The following is a 27,264-nucleotide window of genomic DNA, read 5'->3' as shown; positions in this document are numbered from 1 at the left end:
TGACAGCTACATGATTATCGGGTAAGTTTAATATTGAAAATTAGATGGTTATGAAGTACACATAAAGTAAATTACAGGGTTATAATGTACAAATAGGGTTCGAAAGAACACTGCAAACAGAACAGTACACTGCATGAGGTAGAAAAACCAGTTCTTTTTTTCACATTTGTTTACCTTCTTTTCTTAAGGTCGGCATTTTGGATAAATTCACACATTATTGCTCGAAACATGCTTTCAACTTACCCTATATTGTACCGTAATGCTACACTCGATTATCTATTAAGGACTATAAGTGACTTATAATTCATTATTACTGTTCTAATCACTTGGAAAAATTAAATAAAGACATATATATTTGTAGAATTGTATGTAAAAACATTGTAAAAGTTAAGATTACTTTACCCGAGCCTCAAGAGGAATTATATAAAAAATAAAGTTATAAATCATCAAAATTTTATTGTTTATGTATTTCAGTTTGTGAAATAAGTTCAGTTAAATATGGAGGATTTAAATAATTCTAAGTTACTGACATTTTTCAAATGCTTAAACAAAATCAACCCAAGATTACTTATAGCTTACTCTTTTTGTACATAATTGTACAATATACAATAAAATGGGGGTCTTGTCATGAAAAAAAATAATGCAACTAATTATTCATATAATGAATGAGGTTTTTTATGATATAATAGGAAACTAGGGCACTGTCATAACCTATATACCACCACCTCTCATTGGCGGGGCAACCAGAATCACTCCGTCTCCACGGACAAACAACATTGGGATGTTTCTTCTTGTTGTCTTATACACTTCTTCAAACGTCTCATCATCAACCTGTAAAAAAAATTAAATTATTAAACAAATCTTAATGTATAAAATGTACCTTACCATCAACATTAAGCTTTTCCATGATTATTAAATTTGGTTAAGATGAATATTCTAAAACAGTTTAATTTGTTTCATCATAACTTCATTATAGTACAGTACAGTATGTCTATTCATGGACACGATTGTCCCTCACATCAAGTCTTTTATGTTTATTCATAGACACGATTGTCCCTCACTTCAAGTCTTTTATGTCTATTCATAGACAATTGTCCCTCACTTTGATTCTATTATATCTATTCATAGACAATTGTCCCTCACTTTGAGTCTTTTATGTCTATTCATAGACATGATTGACCCTCACTTCAAGTCTTTTATGTCTATTCATAGACAATTGTCCCTCACTTTGAGTCTTTTAAGTCTATTCATAGACACGATTGACCCACACTCACAACCTTTTATTTCTATTCATAGACACGATTTTCCCTCATTTTGAGTCTTTTATGTCTATTCATAGACATGATAGTCCCTCACTTCAAGTCTTTGTCTATTCATAGACAACTGTCCCTCACTTTGAGTCTACTGTATTATGTCTATTCATAGACACGATCGACCCTTACTTCCAACCTTTTATTTCTATTCATAGACACGATTTTCCTTCACTTCAAGTCTTTTATTACTATTCATAGACACGATTCTTCCTCACTTCATCTTTTACGTCTATTCATAGACATGATTGTCCCTCACTTCAAGTCTTTTATGTCTATTCATAGACGTGATTGTCCCTCACTTCAAGTCTTTTATGTCTATACCTAGACAAAATGTGCCTCACTTCAATTTTTTTGTGTAATCAAAGACAAGATTTTCCCTCTATTCAAAGTCTTTTATCAGTCAGACAAAAGAGGGTAGTCTCACCCAGCAGATGCAATAGGAATCCTCCAATATGTTTCAATCACTTAACTTTATAGACCAGCAATGTTATTAGCAGCACATATTACTATATTATTCCAGAGCTCATTATAAGATAATTTTTCCTTTTCTCTCATTAATCATTAATTCATGTCCTTTTCTGTTGCAATGCAATCAGTAATTGATAAGAGTGAATTAAAATGTTATTTTTATTAATAAAATAAATTTTTGAATATACTTACCCGATAATCATGTAGCTGTCAACTCCGTTGCCCGACAGAATTCTATGGAGGGATACGCCAGCTATCACAATACTAGAAGGGGGTGTATTTACCAGCGCCACCTGTGGCCAGGTACTCAAGTACTTCTTGTTGACACCTCCTCAATTATTCCTCGGTCCACTGGTTCTCTATGGGGAGGAAGGGAGGGTCGATTAAATCATGATTATCGGGTAAGTATATTCAAAAATTTATTTTATTAATAAAAATAACATTTTTCAATATTAAACTTACCCGATAATCATGTAGCTGATTCACACCCAGGGGGGTGGGTGAAAACCAGTGTACAAGATTAAAGGATAGCTAAGTATCCCATATTTCATATAATCAGATATCCACAATAACAATGAAATAATAAGTACCTGGTAAGGAAGTCGACTTGAACCGTTACTCTGCCTTTAATAAGATCGTCTTCCTTACTGAGCGCAGCGTTCCTCTTGGGAGGCTGAATCAACTCAAAGGTGCTAAAGTATACAGGGCTGCAACCCATACTAAAGGACCTCATCACAACCTTTAACCTTGGCGCTTCTCAAGAAAGAATTGACCACCCGCCAAATCAACAAGGATGTGGAAGGCTTCTTAGCCGACCGTACAACCCATAAAAAGAATTCAAGAGAAAGGTTAAAAAGTTATGGGATTATGGGAATGTAGTGGCTGAGCCCTCGCCTACTACTGCATTCGTTGCTACGAATGGACCCAGGGTGTAGCAGTACTCGTAAAGAGACTGGACATCTTTGAGATAGAATGATGCGAACACTGACTTGTTTCTCCAAAAGGTTGCATCCATAACACTCTGCAGAGAACGGTTCTGTTTGAAGGCCACTGAAGTAGCCACAGCTCTCACTTCATGTGTCCTTACCTTCAGCAAAGCAAGGTCTTCTTCCTTCAGATGAGAATTTGCTTCTCTAATCAGAAGCCTGATGTAGTAAGAAACTGAGTTCTTAGACATTGGTAGAGAAGGCTTCTTGATAGCACACCATAAGGCTTCTGATTGTCCTCGTAATGGTTTTGACCTTCTTAGATAGTACTTAAGAGCTCTAACTGGGCAAAGTACTCTCTCCAGTTCATTCCCCACCATGTTGGACAGGCTTGGGATCTCGAACGACTTAGGCCAAGGACGGGAAGGAAGCTCGTTTTTAGCCAAAAAACCGAGCTGCAAGGAACATGTAGCCGTTTCAGATGTGAAACCTATGTTCCTGCTGAAGGCGTGGATCTCACTTACTCTTTTACCTGTTGCTAAGCACACGAGGAAAAGAGTTTTTAATGTGAGGTCCTTAAAAGAGGCTGATTGGAGCGGTTCAAATCCTGATGACATTAGGAACCTTAGGACCACGTCTAGATTCCAGCCTGGAGTGGACAACCGACGTTCCTTTGAGGTCTCAAAAGACCTAAGGAGGTCCTGTAGATCTTTGTTGGAGGAAAGATCCAAGCCTCTGTGGCGGAAAACCGCTGCCAACAAACTTCTGTAACCCTTGATCGTAGGAGCTGATAGGGATCTTACGTTCCTTAGATGTAACAGGAAGTCAGCAATCTGGGTTACATTGGTACTGGTTGAGGAAAACTGCATTGGCCTTGCACCAGCTTCGGAAGACTTCCCATTAAGACTGATAGACTCTGAGAGTGGATGTCGTCCTTGCTCTGGCAATCGCTCTGGCTGCCTCCTTCGAAAAGCCTCTAGCTCTTGAGAGTCTTTCGATAGTCTGAAGGCAGTCAGACGAAGAGCGTGGAGGTTGGGTGTACCTTCTTTACGTGAGGTTGACGCAGAAGGTCCACTCTAGGAGGAAGAGTCCTGGGAACGTCGACCAGCCATTGCAGTACCTCAGTGAACCATTCTCTCGCGGGCCAGAGGGGAGCAACCAACGTCAGCCGTGTCCCTTTGTGAGAGGCGAACTTCTGAAGTACCCTGTTGACAATCTTGAACGGCGGGAATGCATACAGGTTGAGATGGGACCAATCCAGCAGAAAGGCATCCACGCGAACTGCTGCTGGGTCTGGAATCGGAGAACAATACAAGAGGAGCCTCTTGGTCATCGAGGTAGCGAATAGATCTATGGTTGGCTGACCCCACAGGGCCCAAAGTCTGCTGCAAACATTCTTGTGAAGGGTCCACTCTGTGGGGAAGACCTGACCCTTCCGGCTGAGGCGATCTGCCATGACATTCATATCGCCCTGAATGAGCCTCGTTACCAGCGTGAGCTTTCGATCTTTTGACCAAATGAGGAGGTCCCTTGCGATCTCGAACAACTTCCTCGAATGAGTCCCTCCCTGCTTGGAGATGTAAGTCAAGGCTGTGGTGTAGTCGGAGTTCACCTCCACCACCTTGTTAAGCTGGAGGGACTTGAAGTTTATCAAGGCCAAATGAACTGCCAACAACTCCTTGCAATAGATGTGAAGTGTCCTTTGCTCCTGATTCCATGTTCCCGAGCATTCCTGTCCGTCCAGTGTCGCACCCCAGCCCGTGTCCGATGCGTCCGAGAAGAGACAGAGGTCGGAGGTCTGAACAGCCAAAGGTAGACCTTCCTTGAGAAGAATGCTGTTCTTCCACCACGTTAGAGTAGACCTCATCTCTTCGGAAACAGGAACTGAGCCCGTCTCTAGCGTCATGACCTTTATCCAGTGAGCAGCTAGATGATACTGAAGGGGGCGGAGGTGGAGTCTCCCTAACTCGATGAACAGGGCCAGCGATGAAAGTGTCCCTGTTAGACTCATCCACTGCCTGACTAAGCATCGGTTCCTTCTCAGCATGCTCTGGATGCATTCTAGGGCTTGGAAGATCCTTGGGGCCGACGGACAAGTCCGAAAAGCTCGACTCTGAAGATCCATACCCAAGGAGACAATGGTCTGGGATGGAACGAGCTGAGACTCCTCAAAATTGACCAGGAGGCCCAGTTCCTTGGTCAGATCCATAGTCCATTTGAAAATCTCCAGACAGCGACGACTTGAGGGAGCTCTTAAAAGCCAGTCGTCTGACGGAGCCGGACACAAGATCATGATACTGCTGCACAGTCTGTAAACTGTCAATCATGGACAAGCGAGGAAGTACAGTGACAACCCGAATCTGTCTAGACTGTCTGGGTCGTACAGACAACTCCTTAACGGGTTGCTGAGGTTGCCGCACTGCGTCACAACAAGTCCCTTCTGTTGGTTGTTGAACGTCTTCCCCGTGACACATTGACTCCGTAAACAAAAAATCCTCTAACAAGGACTAAGCTTGGACTGCATGTCATGCAACACAGCTCAAGGTCTATGGGAGCAGGTGTGGTAACAGACGGGATTAGCGGCTGAAGTGTAACCATAACCTTCCCTGTAAGCATGTTATGCTTAAATAAAAGTCCATAAGAGGTTATGCAGCTAAAGGCTCCCTCCAAATGACAGAGTCCTCAAGGGAATATCAGAAGGAGGGAGAAAAGAACTTTCTCATCTACAGGGACCTTATCCTAGAAAAGCTAAGTTCTCTGAGTGAGGGTTCACTGGTGCAAAGCAGCAGACTAGAAGGCAACGTTATGAAACTGCTTGACAGTCTAGTGAGTTGGCAACAACCCAAGATGTGTTGAGAAGCATGCGGTAAGGTATGCAGAGCATGATGTATGCAGAGTATGCTGTATGCAGAGCATGCTGTATGTAGAGCATGTTGTATGCAGAGCATGCTGAATGCAGAGCATGCTGTATGCAGAGCATGTTGTATGCAGAGCATGCTGAATGCAGAGCATGCTGAATGCTGAGCATGTAGTAAGCAGAGCCTGCTGTAAGCAGAGCCTGCTGAAAGGAAAGCAGAGCGTGTGCATGGCGTTTAACATTTCTCAGAAATTCCATGACCAGTGCTAGAGTGCTTTATGCATGCTTGCATGGGGTTTAAACCATGGTATGCTGAACAGCAGAGTCAGAACGAGCTGGAACAACAATAGTGTGGTTTCCTCTTCAAGACTCCGATGAGGGAACACCTGAGGCTCAGTCTGCAAAGGCTGAATAAAAGACAAGCAGAAGGAAGGCGCATGGGTGGAGGAGGCTGACTCCTAGCATGAGTGGTTGAACCCAAGGGTTGCGCTTGCTGAGCGGTTGGCGGAAGCGGAGTAGCAAGTTCCAGTTCCTGTGGTGTGAGCGGAGCGCGATGAGGAAGAGGCTGCGCAGAACAAGGTAAATGTCTCGCAAGCTGAGGCTCCTGAGGCGCAAGGCTAAGGTGTTGTGGTGCTTGCCTTATGGAGGGTTGAGCTCGCTGCAGCAAGAGCTGAGGAAACTGACTCATGGACGGGAGAGGTTGTTGTACCTCAACCGAGTGTTGCATCACTGGTGGAGCAGCAAGTGGAGGCGGAGGAAGAGAGGTATAATCCTCCTGATCCCAATGTAAAGGTTGCCTTAAGAAAGGCGGAGGCTGAACACCACAGGGAACAGCAAACTCAGCACGTGTCTCAACATCGTACGCCTGGCAGGTGGAACTGCTGGCAGGTGGTACTGCGATCAGGCGGAGCGAGTGTAGGTGGAGGGAGTGTAGGCGGAGGCAGAGGAGCAACACTCTCAGCCCGACACTCACGCATCAAGTCCGAAAGCTGTGCTTGCATGGACTGTAGTAGAGTCCACAACATCATACGCCTGGCAGATGGTACTGTGATCAGGCGGAGCGAGTGTAGGAGGAGGGAGTGTAGGCGGAGGCGGAGGAGCAACACTCTCAGCCCGACACTCACTCATCAAGTCCGAAAGCTGTGCTTGCATGGACTGTAGTAGAGTCCACAACATCGTACGCCTGGCAGATGGTACTGTGATCAGGCGGAGCGAGTGTAGGAGGAGGGAGTGTAGGCGGAGGCGGAGGAGCAACACTCTCAGCCCGACACTCACTCATCAAGTCCGAAAGCTGTGCTTGCATGGACTGTAGTAGAGTTCATAACATCGTACGCCTGGCAGATGGTGCTGCGACCAGGCGGAGCAGGTGCAGGCTGGGCGAGCACAGGCGGAGCAGGTGCAGGCTGGGCGAGCACAGGCGGAGCAGGTGCAGGCTGGGCGAGCACAGGCGGAGCAGGTGCAGGCTGGGCGAGCACAGGCGGAGCAGGTGCAGGCTGGGCGAGCACAGGCGGAGCAGGTGCAGGCTGGGCGAGCACAGGCGGAGCGAGAACAGGTGGAGGGAGTGTAGGCGGAGGAGGAGGTGCAACACTCTCAGCCCGCTGCATTCGGGTTGTGAACTTTAACTTCGTACGTCTGGCATAGGTCTGGACTTAACGTTTAAGAAGTCTTGAGACCTGAGACCAGCGTTACTCTGCCTTTATTTTCTCCCCTAATCTCTTCTGCAGACGAGCAAAATAAGGGCTCAATCGTCTGCGGGTGGGAGTGACGGTCTCGGTAAGACACGCCCACAACCACCGAGAATACTTCTGTGCGCCGATCAAGGCCTGCTGAACCCTTATGCCCTTCGACATTGCTTCTCCCCTGGGCTTGGGAGCTTGCAAGAGGTCCCGGACTGGGAGGACGACTGGCGCGCACAAAAGTACCCTCACGCACTAATCACTTATCACTTTGATTTCTGTTTGCACTTATTTCACTGAACTCGAAACTTTAAGTGGTTTGTACCTGAAATACGCAATTCTATCCTTTCTCAAAGTTAGTAATTGCGAAAACAGAATTACAATGTAACAGAAAAATCTAATGAAAGATAATTCAGTGGTTGGAAAGAGACTAAACACTAGATCACTCTAGAAACGTTTAGTTTCTTCCCCTAAAGAGACTAGGGAGAAGAGCAAAAAACGATAACGACGTTACTCGTACGCCTGGCAGGCTTGAATGAAACGTTTATCCTCTTTCTCCCTCCGTCTCTATCTCTCTCTCTCTCTCTCTCTCTCTCTTGACTTAGAACCTGAGAGAAGAGCCCAATCATATATATCGTTAAAACATATTATTGTTAAAGGAAAAAAAAACTGAAAAGTTCCTTTATTAGGATCAAAACCATTAAGTTAAGAAAGAATGAACAAAACGCTAGACACGGTTACTCTTACTGCAACGTGAAACCGTGAACATTCTTTCTCTATCGTAACGATAGAGTGCAAGTTGAACGTTCTGAACGTCAACAACTGCAGAGACAAAACAAAACGTTAGTTCAGCTTTGAAAACAGTACGAGACTGTCAAAGAAAATCTTTCAAACTCTGTGGCGGAAATAGCATAATATGTTAACAGGTAAAACCGAAATGACGGGCTCACGATAATTAACTTCGGTAAAAGACCGCCTACTATTAGGAAGGTCGAATATAAACAAATATAAAAATTAATTTTAATGAGTTTATAATAAAAGGAAGTTAATCGAAGAGGCCTATAAGAGGCGGAGAGATATAAAATAAATCTATAACTTTTGTTAAGCAAAATTAAGAAAGAGAGTCTATACTCTCTTAGACACCAACACTTCCGTCTAAGGGAAGGGTCGGCCATTGAAAAGTGAACGAGAGTTCATACTCTCTCGTCACCAAAATTAATCAAATTATTCCAAAAGCTAACTAAGCTAATATAGAAGTTTCCAGTAAAGCGACAGCCGAAATCAAAGAGAAATACTTCACCAAAGTCGTGAAAATACTCCAAGAACATAAGCGTATCCCAGAACGTCTTGCCGGAAGCACGACAGAGGAATAATTGAGGAGGTGTCAACAAGAAGTACTTGAGTACCTGGCCACAGGTGGCGCTGGTAAATACACCCCCTTCTAGTATTGTGATAGCTGGCGTATCCCTCCATAGAATTCTGTCGGGCAACGGAGTTGACAGCTACATGATTATCGGGTAAGTTTAATATTGAAAATTATGAAGTCAAAAACTACAAGAGTAATTTGCATAGAACTACATTAAGGACTCTCTCTCTCTTTAGTATTAAATTTGTGGTTTAAGTAGTCTAGCCTCCTGGCTAGTGCAGTGGGAATGTGTTTGCCTAGCATTCGCATGGCAGCAGATTGATCCCTGCCCAGGACCGTGAGTTTAAGCTGTTTACTGGGGAGGCCACTTCTGTGGTTGGGCACCACGGGGCGGGGTTGGACTTGCCCGGCTGTCGTTCTGGTGAGTATCTATTCTGATGAAACAGGAACTGAAACCAGACACCTTTAACCTTTACTAGGGTCGCATGGATCGACAATGAGATTTTGGCTTTTACAAAATTTGCTTCATATTTGTGATTTCAGAGCTTTGTGCACATTTCACTTTATTCAACATGTTATTTTTTTCGTATTTCAAGTGGCATGCAAATAATTGTTAAGTATATGGTACTTGGAAATTAGCTCTTGTTCACACTAAATACATTCTTTTCCCTTTATATTTTGTACTATATCAAAGATCAAGTTTATTTTGTTACACTCTTTCCTTTCAGGTTGTATCTTTGATGATTTTTAGGTAGAGTATACAGTATTTTGTTTTTTTGGTTTTCCATTAACCTTATTTACCATGAGTTTGCTTCATCTTCTCTACTTGTAATGATTGCATTTTTCTAGATCTTTTATTGAACAGTATTGAATAAGGGCATGAACTGCATCTTTTGCAGCCCATAATCAAATACAACTTTATATACATTGGATTGGAATTATGAACAACCTTAAGCACTGCCATCTCAGAAATACCCCAGAAAACTGAAAAGTAAAATAAATAGAAGCAAATGAAGAGGCCTACAATTAACAGACAAAATATTTACATTACTGTATACTCTACTCTACAGTACAGAGGTGGGTGACAGAAAAAGACATTTAGGAAATTTACCTCATTAAGGAGGACAGGATTAGAAATGAAACTATAAGAGAGATTACTAGAGTACCATATGTGGATGAGATCATGATGAGAGGTAGATGGAGATGGTTTGGCATGCTCTTTGCACTTCCCAAGAGAGATTAGTTCACCAAACGTTTAACTGGGCTCCATAATGCACTACAAGAATTGGAAGACCCAAGCCTACATGGCTTAGGACTATAATGCGCGAAGTAGATGTTGACTGGAGAGGTATTGAATTAAAAGCTCAAGACAAGAGACGACTGGCGAACTCTAACCGAGGCCCTTTGCGTCAATAGGCGTAGGAGGAGATGATGATGATGATGAAGAAGAATAGTAAATTCTCAGCCTTTCTTACAAAACAGGTTGAGCACGGCAGATGTACGATAAAGGATTATGGTAAAAAAACATATTAAGTAAATACCCCATGAAACACAAATCATATTTATCATCAAATATATCTTAATAAATTCACCCCCAAAGGACGTACCGGTACGTTCTTGCAAAACACTGTTAATTGCATGTTTTTACATATTTTTGATAATTTTATGAGAAACTTCAGGCATTTTCCAAAAGAATGAGACCAACCTGACCTCTCTAGGACAAAAATTAAGCCTGTTGGAGCAATTTAAAAAAAATATATAGCAAAATGTGCTCAAAATTTAACCTTATGGTGGGGGTAAAAGGGTTAATATTCACTTTGGCATACCTCAACAGATGTTACAGTTTCCTCAACGTCACCCAGTATCATGTTCAAGTGTTGATCGTACGCATGGAGTCTGCCTCTGAGTTCCCGTTCGTTACGCATCTTGACGTAAATTCTCTCATCCAGTGATAACCTGATGAGGTCTAATGGCTCTTCCACAGCCATAGTTCCGGCAGTTGTTTCTCCATCTTCGGCCATGATTTAGTCTGTATGTAAAGTGATAATGTATAGTATGTACTTATAAAAAATGCAAAAGCAGTATTAAGATTAATACAATAACCTGATCCATAGCTGCACAGTATTTTTGACATCTTTGTTTTAGAAAAAATGCTAAAGCAGATTTAAGATTATTACAATAACCTGATCCATAGCTACACAGTATTTTTGACATCTTTGTTTTAGAAAAAATGCAAAAGCAGATTTAAGATTATTACAATAACCTGATCCATAGCTACACAGTATTTTTGACATCCTCGTTTTAGTAAAAATGCAAAAGCAGTATTAAGATTATTACAATAACCTGATCCATAGCTACACAGGATTTTTGACATCTTTGTTTTAGAAAAAATGCAAAATCAGTTTTAAGATTATTACAATAACCTGATCCATAGCTACAGAGTATTTTTTACATCTTTGTTTCAGTCTTGAGTGAGAAAAAAGAGAATATAATTTCAAAACAAACTTTATGAAACCAAAACTGGAAAAGGGATACTGCAAAAGCAGTATTAAGATTATTACAATAACCTGATCCATAGCTACACAGTATCTTTTACATGTTTATTTCAATCTTGAGTGAGAAAAAATTGAATACATTTTCAAAACAAACATTATGAAGACAAATCTGAAAAAGGGATGCTGTACTTTATCAAAACAAAGAAAGAGACTTACTCTCAACATCTTTCACTAATTGACCATTTGATATTTTAATAACACTGAAAATTCTATCCCTTGTGAGTTTGATAACGCAATATAATCCATAATTAGTCAAATAAAATCAAGAATATTTTGATGTGTAGCATTGAGATGATGGCTCCAACCCTGATCCCGCAATAGTTCAAAGTCAATTCTGTATAAGGAAAATCTTGAAAATCTTTGCCTATTTTTCTGTATCTTACACAGTATATAATTACAGTATGATAATAACAATAAAGCAAATTCAGAGTATTTTGTATTTTTCCTAGCTATAAAATCACGAGTCTTAAAATTAGGGAGTACAGTACTGTATCTATAGCTAAGCTGGATCAGCTGATGAATTTGTTAACAGATGGTGAGTGCGGAGAGATATTCTTTCTTCTTCTCCTGTCCGACTCTACACTTTTGACCTTCGGCTTAGGACTGAGAGAAGTGGTTGAAGTGGAAGTTTAACCTTATAAGACTTAAATTTGCATAGTTATTTAAAATACAAATTACTTCTAAAATTTGTTAATTCTTCCCGTGTGTTTACAAACCTTCTGTCCTTTAAAATATGGAGAGACTATTATTGGTGGGTAGTTAGTCCCCATAGAACCAAACTCGTTGGTTGTTCTTTTTCTTTTCTGGAACATCCAATTCTTCCTGGTCCCATTCAGGATTGAGGGAGATGATTCCAGCAACCACCCTTCTGCTCATTACAGGATTGAGTGGGCTGATAGAGCCTGGCCTATACTTTGTATGTACTTGGTCAATGAAGGAACATTTCTACCCTTGGTAGCGATGCCGTTCGGAAACATATACTTGGTGTATGATGACCAATGGGTTTGGTATTCATTTCACATCCAACCTCCTTGGTTAAGGGAAGATAAACAGAAATGACAAATTCGAAGATAATTTGTATTTTTCCTAACCATACAAACCTTAGCTATTTACAAAGGGTATTACTTTTAGCGCAGCTGAAATGACGTGCCAATAGTTTTTAACGAGGGTTAATTACCCCCGCGCTAGTTAGCGGGGGGTGGGGAAGGGTAGCTTGCTACCCCTCCCCCCTCCACACACCGGTGACTTGCTTCACTTCACTTAGAGGTAGGACTTGACTTGGGGGTCAGGGATGGCGGGCACATATGTGTAAATAGCTAAGGTTTGTATGGTTAGGAAAAATACAAATTATCTTCGAATTTGTCATTTGTTCCGTAACCGAAATACAAACCACGCTATTTACAAAGGGTGACTTACCCCTTAGGAAGGGTGGAAAGTCCCCAGCCTTACTGACTTCGGCTTGCCCGGGGGCTCGATCCCTCAGTAAGCAGCACTAGACAGAGGGAGCCCCTGTACCTCACAGGTTCCTAGCATCGCTAGGAACGAGTGGCCTACATAAGTAGTGTGAGGAGGAGTGTGTGACTCGTCCTATGAAGTTGACCTTGAGACCTTCTGATAGGAATTCTAGGATAGGACGTTCCCCATACCACCTCGTCAGGGTATGGGAGACGCAACAGTATTAAGCTTAATACTAGGAGCACAAAGAAGCATGGGTTACCTGCAGAGGTCGAGGTCAGCTATGCGAGGACCAGGATGCTGCTTCCCCAAGAGAGGGGAGAATGAAGAAAGAAGTAAGGGTCAGACATACTCTTTCATTCACACAGACTAAGACCGGGTAACAACGCCCTCAACCTACTGCTACTTGTCCAAAAAGGAGCCTGAGGTTAGACCAGCTGTTGTGCAGCCACCACAGGGCTGATAGAGAACGTATCGAGGCTCCTGTGGGTCACGTCTTGCAGGTAGTGGGCTGTGAAGGTCGTTTGACGCTTCCAGACCCCAGCTTGAAGTACCTGCGTCACAGAGAAGTTTCTCTTGAAGGCCAGGGATGTAGCAATACCCCTGACATCGTGGGCCCGAGGGCGACGTGACGGAGGAGGGTCAGGATTCAGGGCATGGTGGATAACCCTTCGAATCCAAGCAGAGATGGTGTTCCTGGTGACCCTCCTCTTTGTCCTGCCTGTGCTCACAAACAAAGCTCGCACATGAGGACGGACTGCAGCCGTTCTCTTCAAGTAGTACCTCAGACACCTCACTGGGCATAGTAGCAGCTGGTCTGGGTCGTCTGTTACAGAACAGAGACTCGCGATCCTGAAAGAGTCGAACCGAGGATCCGGCACTCCAGGATTCTGAGTCTTGGCCACAAACTCAGGGACGAACCTGAACGTTACCTCCCCCCATCCCCTTGAATGGGCGATGTCGTACGAGAGACCATGAAGTTCACTAACTCGCTTGGCCGAGGCCAAGGCGAGTAGGAAAGCCGTCTTCCAAGACAGGTGGCGATCGGAGGCCTGGCGTAATGGCTCGAAGGGGGGTCTCTTGAGAGACCTGAGGACTCGAACCACGTTCCAAGGAGGGGGTCTCACTTCCGACTGGGGGCAGGTAAGCTCGTAGCTACGTATGAGTAAAGAGAGTTCTAGCGACGAAGAAATATCCACGCCCTTCAATCTGAAGGCCAAGCTTAAGGCTGAGCGATAGCCTTTCACTGCCAAGACAGAAAGGCGCATTTCTTCTCGCAGATACACAAGGAAGTCCGCTATTGCTGGAATAGTGGTATCGAGTGGAGAGATACCCCTTCCACGACACCAACCACAAAAGACTCTCCACTTCGCTTGGTAGACTCCCTCAGAGGACCTTCGCAGGTGCCGAGACATTCTCTCCGCAACCTGTTGCGAAAAGCCTCTCTCCGCGAGGAGACGCTGGATAGTCTCCAGGCGTGAAGCCGAAGCGAGGCTACGGCCCTGTGAGGGACACCGGAGTGGGGTTGTCTGAGAAGCTCGTGTCGTGGAGGAAGCTCCCTTGGGAGTTCCGTCAGGAGCTGCAGAAGGTCCGGAAACCATTCCGCGTGATGCCATAGCGGAGCTACTAGAGTCATGGAACAGTTGACCGATAGTTTGGTCCTGTTGAGCACCCTTCTCATCAGACAGAATGGTGGGAAGGCGTACACGTCGATGTTGTCCCACCGTTACTGGAAAGCATCTTGCCAGAGTGCCTTGGGGTCCGGGACTGGTGAGCAGTACAGAGGCAGCTTGAAGTTCAAGGCTGTCGCGAACAAGTCCACCGTCGGGGAACCCCACAAAGTCAGGACTTTGTTGGCTATCTGAGGATCCAAAGACCACTCGGTACTCACTATCTGCGAAGCCCTGCTCAGACTGTCGGCGAGCACATTCCTCTTGCCAGGAATGAAGCGAGCTGATAGTGTTATCGAGTGGGTTTCGGTCCACCTCAGAGTCTCTACTGCAAGATGGGATAGCTGTTGCGAAAAAGTGCCTCCCTGCTTGTTGATATAAGCCACAACCGTGGTGTTGTCGCTCATCACCACCACGGAGTGACCCGCCAGGGACCGTTGGAACTGCTGAAGAGCCAGAAAGACGGCCTTCAATTCTAGCAGGTTGATGTGTAGGCACTTTTCTGATTCTGACCAAAGGCCTGAGGCCCTCTGGTTCAGAACGTGCGCACCCCACCCTTCTTTTGACGCGTCCGAAAACAGAGTCAATTCCGGGGGGAGGACGAGAAGACTCACTCCCTTCCGCAGGTTCTCGTCGGCCAGCCACCACCGCAAGTCCGTCTGTTCCAAAGACCCCATTGGGATCAGAATGTCCGGGGAATCGGATCCTTGATTCCACCGGGACTTGAGCCGCCATTGAAGGGATCTCATCCTGAGGCGGCTGTTTGGAACCAGACGGGCCAGGGAGGATAGGTGGCCTAAGAGACGCAACCACGATTGGGCGGGGAGTTCTTTTCGCCTGAGGAAAGGCTCCGCCACCCTCCTCAGCCTTGCTATCCGGTCGTCTGATGGAAAGGCTTTGTGGAGATTGGTGTCTATTAGCATGCCTAGATAAACCAGTCGTTGGGACGGCTGCGGAGAGGACTTCTCGAGGTTTACCACGATCCCCAGATCCTGGCAAAGATCCAGAAGCCTGTCTCGGTGCCGAAGAAGGGTCGACTCCGAGTCTGCTAGGATCAGCCAATCGTCTAGGTAACGAAGGAGACGAATGCCGTTCCTGTGCGCCCAAGATGAAATCAGGGTGAACACTCTGGTGAACACCTGAGGAGCTGTGGAGAGACCGAAACACAGCACCTTGAACTGGTAGATCTTGTTGTCTAGGCAGAATCTCAGGTACTTCCTGGAAGACGGATGGATTGGGATCTGGAAGTACGCGTCCTTTAGATCCAGTGTACACATGAAGTCTTGTGGTCTCACGGCAAGTCTGACCGTGTCTGCTGTCTCCATGCTGAACCGGGTTTGTTTGACAAACCTGTTCAGAGCTGAGAGATCGACGACGGGTCTCCAGCTTCCAGTAGCCTTCTTTACAAGAAAGAGTCGACTGAAGAAGCCTGGGGAGCCGTCCACGACCTCCTGGAGAGCACCCTTCTCGAACATGGTCTCGACTTCGGCCTGAAGGGCCAGCCCTTTGCCGATCCCATGGCATATGAGCTCAACGACACTGGATTCGCTGTCAGGGGAGATTGAGATGACGTGAACGGAACGCGATAACCTTGGCTGATCACTGAAACCGTCCAAGCATCGGCCCCGTGTTGCTGCCACCTGCGGACGCAACGCTGAAGGCATCCCCCCACAGGTGGACACGTAGGGGGACTGCCACCCCTAGGGCTTGCGGCCGCCACCCCTAGGAGTCTTGCCTCCCCTGGAGGACTTACCGCCCCTCTTGACCTTGGCTGGAAAGGGCTGGGGCTTAGACACCACTTTCTTAGCTGCCAGTGCCTGTTTGGGAGCCTTACGAGGCTGTTGCTGCTGTTGTGGCGGGGCTGGAGGCTTATAGGGCCGAGTTGTAAGGGCCCTGTGGAGGAGGGAGTCCGTGCTGGATTTCCTCCACCTCTCAGCCGTTCGCTCCAAGTCTTGAGGCTCAAACAGGCTCTCCCCCAGAAGGGAAGCATGTCGGAGCCTACACACATCTATGGCGGGGACCTTCGGATGGAATCTCTCGGACACAGCATCGCGACGCTTCAACACCGAGTTGGCCCACAGGGTGGTAACCTGGTGCGCCAAAAACTCGATGGAGCGGGTGCCCGAGAGCAAGAAGGTCTCTAGGGCCTTCCTATTGGTCTCCTTGGACAAGTCCTCCGATCGCAATAGGATGCCCAGAGATCCTAGCCAGAAGTCCAGCCACGAAGTGGCCTGCATGGCACACTTAGCGACCTACTCGTGGTTAAGGATCTCTGCCGCCGAGAACGACACCTGCCGGGCAGAGAGTTTCTCCAGGGGAACTCCCTTCGCCAGCTCCTCCACAGAGTGATGGAGAGGAAGAGCGAGGTTGTGCTCACCCAGGATCTCGAAATACCTCCTCTGCTGAAGGCGAGGAGGAGGGATAAGCTTGTTCCCGGCAGTGGAACGACTGGAGGAGGCAAGAAGTGCGAGCTGAGCGTTGGCCCTAGCTCTGGCACTCTTCAGCCCCCGAGACCAGGGCAGAGCTGCACTGGTCTTAGGGGCCTTCCGAACGTCAAACACTTCATCCAGAATCGTGTCTTTGCCTTCACGGGGGGCGATGACTGGATCCGTAAGTCTGTTAAGTGTCCTTATCAGGCTCAGGACCTGCCAGAAGGCATGTTCGGACTCTTGCTGTTCTCCTCCCTGCGGGCTGGCAGCTAAGTCTCCAGCCCCAGGAATCTCTTCCTGGGGTGATACGTGGACATTCCCCTGGGTAGTCGTGGGTTCCTGACAAATCCTTGCAGAGGATTTAGGGACGGTCTTGGAATCCTTGGGTTCCCTCCTAGGAGGGATACAGGATCCCAACAACGAGGTTCGAGGGGCCCCTTCCTCACGAGACGATTCTCCTGCCTGAAGCGAAGTCTCCCCCCCTGGTGCCGAGGGGAAGACTACCGCCCCACTGGACTCACCTGAGGACGGAAAGGCCTCGTCCACGGGAGAAGGAGAGAGTACTCGTGCAGGAGAAGGGACCTTCGAGACCGACCTCTTGGGAACCAACTTCGCCCTAGGGGAAGTCACCACGAAGTCCACTCCTCTCTTTCTCTTCAGCGTAGGGGAGACAGCCGCTGGTTTGTTACCCTGGCCGGCGAGTGCTGGTTTCATAACCCTCACTAACGCCCGTGCCAGCGGACCAAACCAAGTCTGCTGCTCCAAGGACACAGAGTCCGAAATCCTCGCTAAAGAGAAAGGGATCGGGCGATCCTTTGGAGTGGACACGACGGTACCTGCCTGAAAAGAAGGTGGGGAAGAATGCTGTACTGACCTGTCTTCGTCCTGCACTACCAACCTGTGCTTGGATGGAGGTGATCCCGAGTGCCGTCTAGGAGCACGCGTCCCTGCTGCTACCACCGGCTGTGGAATTCGCCGCGAACGATGGTCGCGCGAGGGCGAATGGTCGCGCGGGAGCGCGGGCGAGCAGGTGGATGATCGCGCGGGCGCACAGGCGAGCGGTCGCGAGGGTGGGCAGGTAAATGAACACGTGTCCGAGGCGACGAACGCAAGCGTTGGCGCGACGGCGAGGGATCGTGCTGCCGCGTAGGTGAGGAAGATCGCTGGCGATGTAGATCCACAGGCGATCGATGACGAGCTGGTGAGTGCAGTCGCTCAAGTTGGCGATGGCGCGATGTGGTATGTCGACGCACTGGTGTGCGATGGTGAGCAGCATGCGCAGGTGAATGACTGCGTAATGGTAAGCGATGGCGAGCAGCATGCGCAGGTGAATGATCGCGTGATAGGGTGCGATGGTGATCAGCATCCGCAGGAGGGCGATCGTTCAGGGTTGTGCGATGAGGAGCAGCATGCGCAGGAGGGCGATCGTGCAATGGCGAGCGATGGCGAGCGCCATGTGCAGGCGGGCGATCGCGCGATGGCGAGCTAGAAGCTGGCGAACCATGTTCCTTCAGGAGCGTTGGCGAACGTCGGCGCGATAGTTGTCGCTGTTGAATAGGCGATACTAAGATCGCCTGTGCGCGCTGGCAAGCAGGTGAACGCTGGCGAGGAGGTAATCGCTGGCGCGTAGGTGATCGCTGGCGAGCAGAAGGTCGACGCGTGTCCTGTGAGAGGACAGGTGGTGCGGCGCGTTCACGAGCAGGAACGGGAAGATCGCTGGAGCGTTGGCGAACATGTGTTTCTGACACACGCGCAGCACGATGTTGCGTAGCCACAGGACCAGGCAGATGGTGAGCAGGGAGTTCAGCAGGAACTAAAGGGTGGTCAGAGACCGCAGGGCGATGGTCCTCAAATGAGCGCTGACGCTCGGAAGAGAGCTGACGAGCAGGAGAGCGCTGGCGAACATCAGGAGAGAGCCGACGAGCAGGAGAGCGCTGGCGAGCAGGAGATCGCTGGCGAACAGGTGAGCGCTGGCGAGCAGGAGAGCGCTGGTGCGCATGCACTGCTCGCGTAAGGGAAGAATCCCTGAGCCCCGAAGGGACCGTTGTCCGTCGGGTGACGAGTTCTCCAGAAGGCGAAGATCCGGCAGGAGATGGTGAGCGGTCTGCAGAGAGGTTCAAGGAGGGCGGAGCAGTAGGTTGAGGCTGACGAGGAGAGTCCCCCCCGGAGGACGAAGACCCAAAAAGGCGTCTCTTAGTCCCCCTGTAAGGGAAAGGGAGGCCCTTGTGGCGTAGAGGGCGGTGAGCCTTATGGCGGAGGCGGCCTCGGGGGAGATCGTCGGGACCATCGGTCGTCCGAAGGGGAGTCTCCGTCAAAACACTTCCCTCAGAAGGAAGATGAGCAGCAGTCGAGACCGAAGGGGTCACTTCCCCCTTCGAAGGATGTACGGAAGGAGGAGGAGAGCCTTGAGCACCATCACCAGCAACAGCACCTGCGGCGGAAGGCCCAGCCACGTCGGAGGCCTCTGTCACCACGACGTCGACAATAGACAGAGGGTCTACCTCTGCTACCACCGGCGACTGCTTAACAGCGGCCCCCAACGAGACAAGGTCAATAAGAGCGACCCTGGAGGGCAAGCCCTTAAGCCCCAGGGACGACCAAATCTGTAAAAGATCATCACTGGATAAGGCATTATCAATAACCTCCCCCGGAGGAGGAGGGGGAACCGCCTCGCTATGGGAGGCGACGCCCTCTCCCCCCACCGAAGGTAGGGAAACAGAACAAGGGCCTGCGCTCCCACTCGGACGACTCTCCTTAGGAGGCGGCCGAGGGGGAGCTTCGGAGGAGGTTTGGGCGGCGGAAGAAGAGTCCCGAGAACCTTCCTCCTTCAAGGCTAACCCCGGAGGAGAACGGTCTCTCTTGGACTTCTTCTTACGCCGACGGCCAAACCTCTCCCACTGGGAGGCAGACCACTCCCTGCACTCACGGCACATGTTATCCTGGTCACACCGTCGGCCCCGACATTGAGGGCAGAGGGTGTGTGGATCCGTATTAACGTCCGACATGAAAGTCCCACATGGACGGCCGGCATCTCCAGGGCATGTACGCATAGTAAAGAAAATAACTGAAGGTCAACTTCCAACCAACACACACGCTGAAAAGAAAAAGCAGAAAATTAAAGGCTGTCACGAAGGCGATGAGCAGACACGTCTGATCACCGCCGAGCCAAAAGTGAAGTGAAGCAAGTCACCGGTGTGTGGAGGGGGGAGGGGTAGCAAGCTACCCTTCCCCACCCCCCGCTAACTAGCGCGGGGGTAATTAACCCTCGTTAAAAACTATTGGCTCGTCATTTCAGCTGCGCTAAAAGTAATACCCTTTGTAAATAGCGTGGTTTGTATTTCGGTTACGGAACAAACATTTTATCAACAATAGAATTAGTAGATAGGATCCATAAAACCGGTCCAGTTTTGCCCAGGTACAGCTGTGGGAATACTCTGCAGTTGTGCCATACAGTACGATTGAAAGTAGCTGGACAACTAAATGGTAGAAAGGAAGTGGGAGTGGAGGAAAAGTAGCAAACTAAAAAAGTAGAAGACTAAATGAAAGTAGAAGAGTATAAAAAGTGCAACTAAGGAAACAAAGGGAAAGTACAAAGAACATTTAGCAATGCCTACAATGCAGTGGACGAGGTATATTGACAGCAATACCCCATCTCCCCATTGGGGCAACCTGTGAATTAAATCACAGTGAGATGAACAAACTGACTTATTTAACCTTCCTTCAACACTGGTGAATTTCAGATCACAACTTAAAACATAATTGGGAGATACTTTTACATACCTTATAAGAAATACATTTCGTTAGGCAGGATTGGGAAAATTTGTTAAATCTTTATTATAGCATTTCTAAATGCAGTCTACTGTCTGTGATATATGTAATCATATGGCATGGAATTTTCACTTTTATCTAGTGGTTTAGAGATCACAACTCTAAACATAATTGGGACATTCTTTTAAATACTTTATATGAAATACATTTCATTGGGCAGGGTTGGGAAAATTTGTTAAATCTTTATTATAGCATTTCTAAATGCAGTTCAATGTATGTGATATATGAAATCATAGGGCATGAAATTTTCACTTTTATCTAGTGGTTCAAAGTTGTAGTGAAAATAAGATCGAATAAGGAAAATTTTCTGTATGGTAATAGAGTTTCATGTCATGTAAAGTGGTATACAGTATACATATAATATACAAGGGAAAAATATTGGCAGTAAATTTTTTTCTTATAAATTAGTCAATTTTTCCAGACAACTTTCAAAACATAATGCTGAATCTTTCAGTTCCCTTTAGACATAAAAAATGGAAGAACATCATCACAATAAGCTTAAAATCTAACCTTACATTATGAGAGGCCTTACGAAGTTAGCGAGCCCTTGAAGATGTAAGAAATCTAACAAAATCTTACGGGTTATGAGGACAAAACTAGGTAACCTTTCTTTGCAAAGATAACTAGAGGGGCACTCAGTAGAGCGCAGACCTCTGCCGCGGCAGCTTATTTCTCAACCTTAACATGTACTAATTGGCGTTGATTTTCATACTCTTAAATATGAACCCAGTTTGAAGTCTCTGTGACAACATCCAAACTCAAGGCTGATTATATGAATTGGACATTTTACTTGACCGTGACCTTCCAAAATTTGATAATTTCCAGCTTTTTACATAACAGTTAATCCCGGCAAGTTTTATTACTCTACGATTAAAATTGTGGTCAGGAAACTGTTCACAAACAAACAAACACAAACAGGGGCAAAAACATAACCTCCTTCCAACTTCGTTGGTGGAGCTAATGAAAAAATTGCTTGACCGTGACCTTCCATAATTTAATCCTTTCCAGCTTTTCACATAACAGTTAATCCCTGCAAGTTTTATTACTCTACGATTAAAATTGTGGCCAAGAAGCTGTTCACAAACAAACAAACGGGGTAAAACATAACCAACTTCCAACTTCATTGGTGGAGGCAATGAAAAAAATTATCAAAATTACTTAGGAAGGTAGCATTAAAGGTAGCACAAGATATCCCTTGTTACACACAGATATACAATGTCTTAACTAGCCTCCTTTTTCAGCGAAGACACTCCCCTTCAGATATTAAGGTACTATACTACCTACCTATCAAATGGCTCTGCATACTAGATAATATATATTTGGTAAAATCATGGAACAAATGTAGACAATTTTAGACTTTATTAGAAAAACAATCTGACATTCCTAAACATCGCAAATGGCATCTTCCCATATAATGGTATGCCATGAATCGATAAGTTAACCCTTTTACCCCCAAAGGACGTACTGGTACGTTTCACAAAAGCCATCCCTTTACCCCCATGGACGTACCGGTACGTCCTTGCAAAAAAATGCTATAAAAATTTATTTTCATATTTTTTGATAATTTTTTGAGAAAATTCAGGCATTTTCCAAGAGAATGAGACCAACCTGACCTCTCTATGACAAAAATTAAGCAATTTGAAAAAATATATACTGCAAAATGTGCTGGGAAAAAATAACCCCTTGGGGGTTAAGGGTTGGAAATTTCCAAATAGCCTGGGGGTAAAAGAGTTAAGTAATCTGACCTCTTTCGTGTTGATCACGTCACGGAAATGTAAAAATTTGAATGAAAAGCCCAGATAGGCTTAGGCTAGAACTTAATGTTAGGATTAATGAATTTCATCCTAAGACTAATGAGATTTTATTACGACTATATCAAACTCTCAAACTTTTCACTATTGTCCTCGATGAGTTTTCGAGCCTCGGCCCACGTTAACTTTTTCGGTATGGCCTCTTTCAAAAAATCAAGCTGGTCTAGGGAGTAAACCACTTCCGACAGAGCGTCGTAGTCCACCCGACCTTCGCTCGGGGACTGTTTGTGCGACTGGACCGCTATGTACTGTATGAATAGCTCCGTCGCGCGGGTAATGAGGTGCAGGCTTTCCTGGGGCACCATCTCTACCTCGGGACAACTTTTCATGATCATTTTCACGCGGTGGGTCGGCAGGATCAGATCGGCCGAGCGTCCTACGCGGGGGGAGGCCGATGTCTGATTTTCTGGAGATTTTTCAGGTGAAGATGCCATTTCTGCTTCTAACCTGAAGAGTAATAATGAAAAAAATATGTATACTCTACACATATCAATTTGATTAAATTTCAAATGAAGCAGAAATGGCACCTCAAATGAAAAAAAAAGCTAATGAATGACATGGCGTCACACAATTTACTCTACCAGGTTCAGACTTTACAAGTTTTATTTACTAGAATTTTCTTTTATCAGTGGTAAATCATTTTCCATGCTGTACTTTATTGAATCTCTTCATATGTTTAATTCTCTTATTCTTCGGATATTATTATTATCAATACTAGCTACGCTACAACCATAGTTGGAAAAGCAGGATGCTATAAGCCCAAGGGCTCCAACAGGGAAAAAAAAATAGTCCTGTGAGGAGAGGAAACAAGTTAATAAATAAACTGCAAGAGAAGTAATGAACAATTAAAAAAATATTTTAAGAACATTGACAACATTAAACAAGAATCCTATATTGGTTATTGAATAAAATAGTCTTTGAGTTATTTTCATGTTCCACAAATTCAAACTTATTATTTTCCAAAATCTCAAACACTCTAAGCAACTATAGTCAATTTCTTTTAGCGATGCAGATTTGCACCGACTCACAGCGGTGCCCTTTTAGCTCGGAAAAGTTTCCTGATCGCTGATTGGTTGGACAAGATAATTTTAACCAATCAGCGATCAGGAAACTTTTCCGAGCTAAAAGGGCACCGTTGCGAGTCGGTGCAAATCTGCATCGCTAAAAGAAATGGACAATAGAGGGGCACTCATTAGAGCGCAGACCTCCGCCGCGGCAGGTTATTTCTCGACCTTGACCTTCACATGTAATAACTAGCGTGAATTTTCACACATTCAAATATGAATCAAGTTTTAAGTATCTCTGACCTTAGACCTTCCAAAATTAAATCATTTCCAGCTATTTACATATGTTAATCCCTGCAAGTTTCATTACTCTATGATTAAAATTGTGGCCAGGACTCTGTTATTATTATTTTTTGCTAAGCTACAACCCTAGCTGGAAAAGCAGGATGCTATAAGGCCAGGGGCCCAAAAAGGGAAAATAGCCCAGTGAGGAAAGGAAACAAGAATAAAATATTTTAAGAACAGTACCAACATTTAAATAAATATTTCCTATATAAACTATAAAAACTTTAACAAAACAAGAGGAAGAGAAATAAGAAAGAAAAGTGTGCCCGAGTCTACCCTCAAGCAAGAGAACTCTAACCCAAGATAGTGGAAGACCATGGTACAGAGGTTATGGTACTACCCAAGACTAGAAAAACAATGGTTTGATTTTGGAGTGTCCTTCTCCTAGAAGAGCTGCTTACTATAGCTAAAGAGTCTCTTCTACCCTTACCAAGAGCAAAGTAGCCACTGAACAATTACAGTGCAGTAGTGAACCCCTTGGGTGAAGGAGAATTGTTCACAAATAAATACATACAGGAAGTAAAACCTAACCTCCTTCTAACTTTGTTGGCGGAGGTAATTAGCCAAATGTTGAGTTTTCTACAGATCAAGGAAATCTCAAATTCATGTCCTTAAGTTCAGGAAGCAAAATATAAAAAAAATCCTTATAACTAAGTAAGGCATCAGCCAATATGAATACAGTTGAGTACAGTACCTTTATGAAGTACTGTACTACATTACATCAAAAGGCAATGTAGATTCTTACTTATAGTTTTAAAAATCCCTGACCTAATATAGTACATTGGATTCATCTTTGATCAAACAATACAGTACATATATTATTACATCAAAATCCAGTTTTTAATAAAAAATTACCATAAAAATTGAATGAAGTATTAATATTTGGATCGGATTACAGTAATCAAAATCCGGTTTATTTTAAATATAGCAAACATTTTACTACAGTAAATAGATATACAGTGTACAGAGAGAGATAGGACCAGCTGGGTGTAAAGATAGGTAGTGGCGCGCAGCGCTACCAATGTAAAAGAGGGCGGGCTATTTGAAATCATCGCCGAGCTTGAATCTTATCGCGATTTTATTAATTTTTATTTAATAGGTATTGCATTGTTCTTGTCCGCGAAAAAAATGAAACAGCAATGAAAGAACCTGCGATAGAGGAGGGCCGACTGTATGAGTTTTAGGCCAATTGGCAAGGCATTGGGACCCGTGAAGTAGCTCGAAGCCATAGTAAATATTTCGGTATCAAAAATTTTAAAATACAATTATTAAGATATTTATAAAAACAAAATTCACTCACAATTACATTCCTTTATTAGTTGCTTAGCATAACTAGTCGATTTATCTAAGTTTCTTGGCATGCTCTATGCTTACATGTTCAATATTGGATTTATTGAGGGCAGGTTCTTCTAATTAAATTACACTGGCTACCAGTAAAAGCAAGAATTGAATACAAGCTACTCTTACTAACGTTTAAGATACTGAACCAAAATATCTAAAAGAATGCCTGAATAAACTAGAACTAGAAACAAATGTTAACATAAGACACATGAGTGACACACATAGGCTATCTGAACCAAGAACAAATAGTAAATTTGGTGAAAGGGCTTTTAGCTACTGTGCGCCTAGACATTATAATAAACTGCCAACTGAAATGAAGGACCTAAAGGGAGCAATTGAATTTAAGAAGAAACTAAAGACATTACTTTTCACAAGATCATATGATTTGGAAGATGCTACAATCAAAGAATTGTATAAGTTATAATGAAAATGTTTCGTTAGATGATTGATATGGACCCGCCCGAGAAGTAGTTCACTCGACTTCAGTGGAGGGTTGGATTTAAACCCCAAAACAAGTAAGTAAAAGTTATATAGCTGGCAGCTCCTATCAGTAGATTTATGATTAGAGATGCAGTTCAAGTACCTTGCCTTAAGTGTACGAAACCTCAACATAAGTTTGTAGGAATATGAAGTAAACAGTAGGCAGTTGAGGAAAGCAAGAGTAGGAACGAGACGGCCTACGTTGGGTAAGTGGGATCGAAGGTTTGGATTTTACATAAAGTAAGTTATTTCCACCTGTCGTCATCATAAAAAAATTCATCGGGGCCTTTGTATATCAGCGGCCAGTTCCTCCAGCGTGGATTAAAAATGGACATCAATTAACCTAAACTTTCTCCGCAACCTAACCTACAAGCCGTGTCCTTACTTACTTACCTGACGGGGAAGGTGGGGGGGGTGTGTGTGTGTTGCTAACACCTCTGTGCGACACCCCTTTACACTGCTGTATTCTAAGTTAGCCATAATAATACATACAGGCCGTTATCATACATGCACCCAAGTCATCGTAAAAAAAAAAAAAAAACCGTTACCATAATCACAACGAAGTAATCGAAATGAAGCACGGTCATAACATTGGAGCTTTTGTTACCCAGGACTTTCGGATGCATAGAAAACGTGATTTTCCATTCCATTCACTAAGGAATCGCTCGTAGTAATGTTCACTGGGGTTGTATGTATGATAGTGGCCACCTGTATGTATTATTATGTCTAACTTAGAATACAGCAGTGTAATGGGGGGGGGGTCACAGTGGGGCATTAGACCCCCTTTAAGTAAGTAGATAAGGACATGCCTTGTAGGTTAGGTTAGGGGGGAATGTTTAGGTTAGTTGATGTCCATTTTTTAACAACGCATAAGGAACTGGCCGCGTATATACAAAGGCTAAAAAAAAAGAAAAAAAGTTACCGTAATCAAAACGAAGTAATAACAATGAAGTACCATTAAAACATTGAAGATTTTGTTAGCCAGGGCTTCCAGACGCATAGAAAACGTGATTTTCCATCCCATTTACTAAGGAGTAGTTTGAAGCAATATTCACTGTACTACAAATTTCCTTAATTATGATTTAAAGAAGGCTCCTAGGTTAGGTTAGGTGAGCTTGTGTTTGTTTCCTTTTATGAAATGTGGTTAATCATAAATTTTGGAATTTAAAATGAAAAAAAAATAGAAAAATACGGCTACATTACCCAGTAATACAATAAAATAATACCGTTTATTCTAATAATTTGCATCAGAACAGTTCAATATAACTATTAATACACCAAAAACACTACAATAAAACCTTATTTTCTTCATAAGACATATTGTCCTACAGTAAATATTTACCAACTGGCCTAGCCTAAACCTCATTGCAGTACCTTGACACCTACCTGGACCTTGCTAGTGCTACCTTCTGGTAGTCCCAGGATGGCAGCTACCCAATTAAGGTCTCATGATATATAATATATACAAATAACAATAAAATGCCCAAAAGAATAAAAGTTTGGGCTACCGGTACAGGCCGACCCCAAACCACCTCTCCGTCTTCAAGGTTGAATATACAATTTATAAATAAACTATACCTAAGATATACAACAAATACAACAGCTTACCTTTATTAAATTGTATTATTCTTAAAATACAAGTCAGGAAAACAGCAGAGTTCGATTTAAATACAACAGATGCAAGCGTGTTATAAACGTTGGTCTTCGTACCGCCAAATGCCAAACATCCAAATGAAAAGC

The 27,264-nt window shown here is 44.6% G+C and overlaps 1 protein-coding gene across 1 annotated transcript; it reads right to left on the bottom strand.

Moving 5' to 3' along the window:
- Positions 1-436: 436 nt before the first annotated feature.
- LSm3 (U6 snRNA-associated Sm-like protein LSm3) lies at positions 437-27,264 on the bottom strand. The gene is made up of 3 exons (XM_068372329.1): positions 27,133-27,264; positions 10,433-10,635; positions 437-831 (listed from the first exon to the last, which is right to left on the bottom strand). Exons 2-3 carry the CDS (start codon positions 10,625-10,627, stop codon positions 712-714), a joined length of 315 nt encoding a protein of 104 aa, XP_068228430.1. The 5' UTR covers positions 10,628-10,635; positions 27,133-27,264; the 3' UTR covers positions 437-711.

The sequence above is a fragment of the Palaemon carinicauda genome, chromosome 4 (assembly GCF_036898095.1).
Source record: "Palaemon carinicauda isolate YSFRI2023 chromosome 4, ASM3689809v2, whole genome shotgun sequence".
NCBI classification, from domain to species: domain Eukaryota; kingdom Metazoa; phylum Arthropoda; class Malacostraca; order Decapoda; family Palaemonidae; genus Palaemon; species Palaemon carinicauda.
Note: the sequence above shows the minus strand (reverse complement) of the source record. Positions and strands in the feature narration are given on the sequence as shown.

What these genes read in the sequence shown, in the direction of transcription:
- LSm3 (XM_068372329.1), bottom strand. Translation starts at nt 10,627, where the DNA reads ATGGCCGAAGATGGAGAAACAACTGCCGGAACTATGGCTGTGGAAGAG. An exon ending in AAACTGTAACATCTGTTGAG is followed by an intron (nt 832 to 10,432) that starts GTATGCCAAAGT and finishes TTTTTTTTACAG; the next exon opens with GTTGATGATGAGACGTTTGA.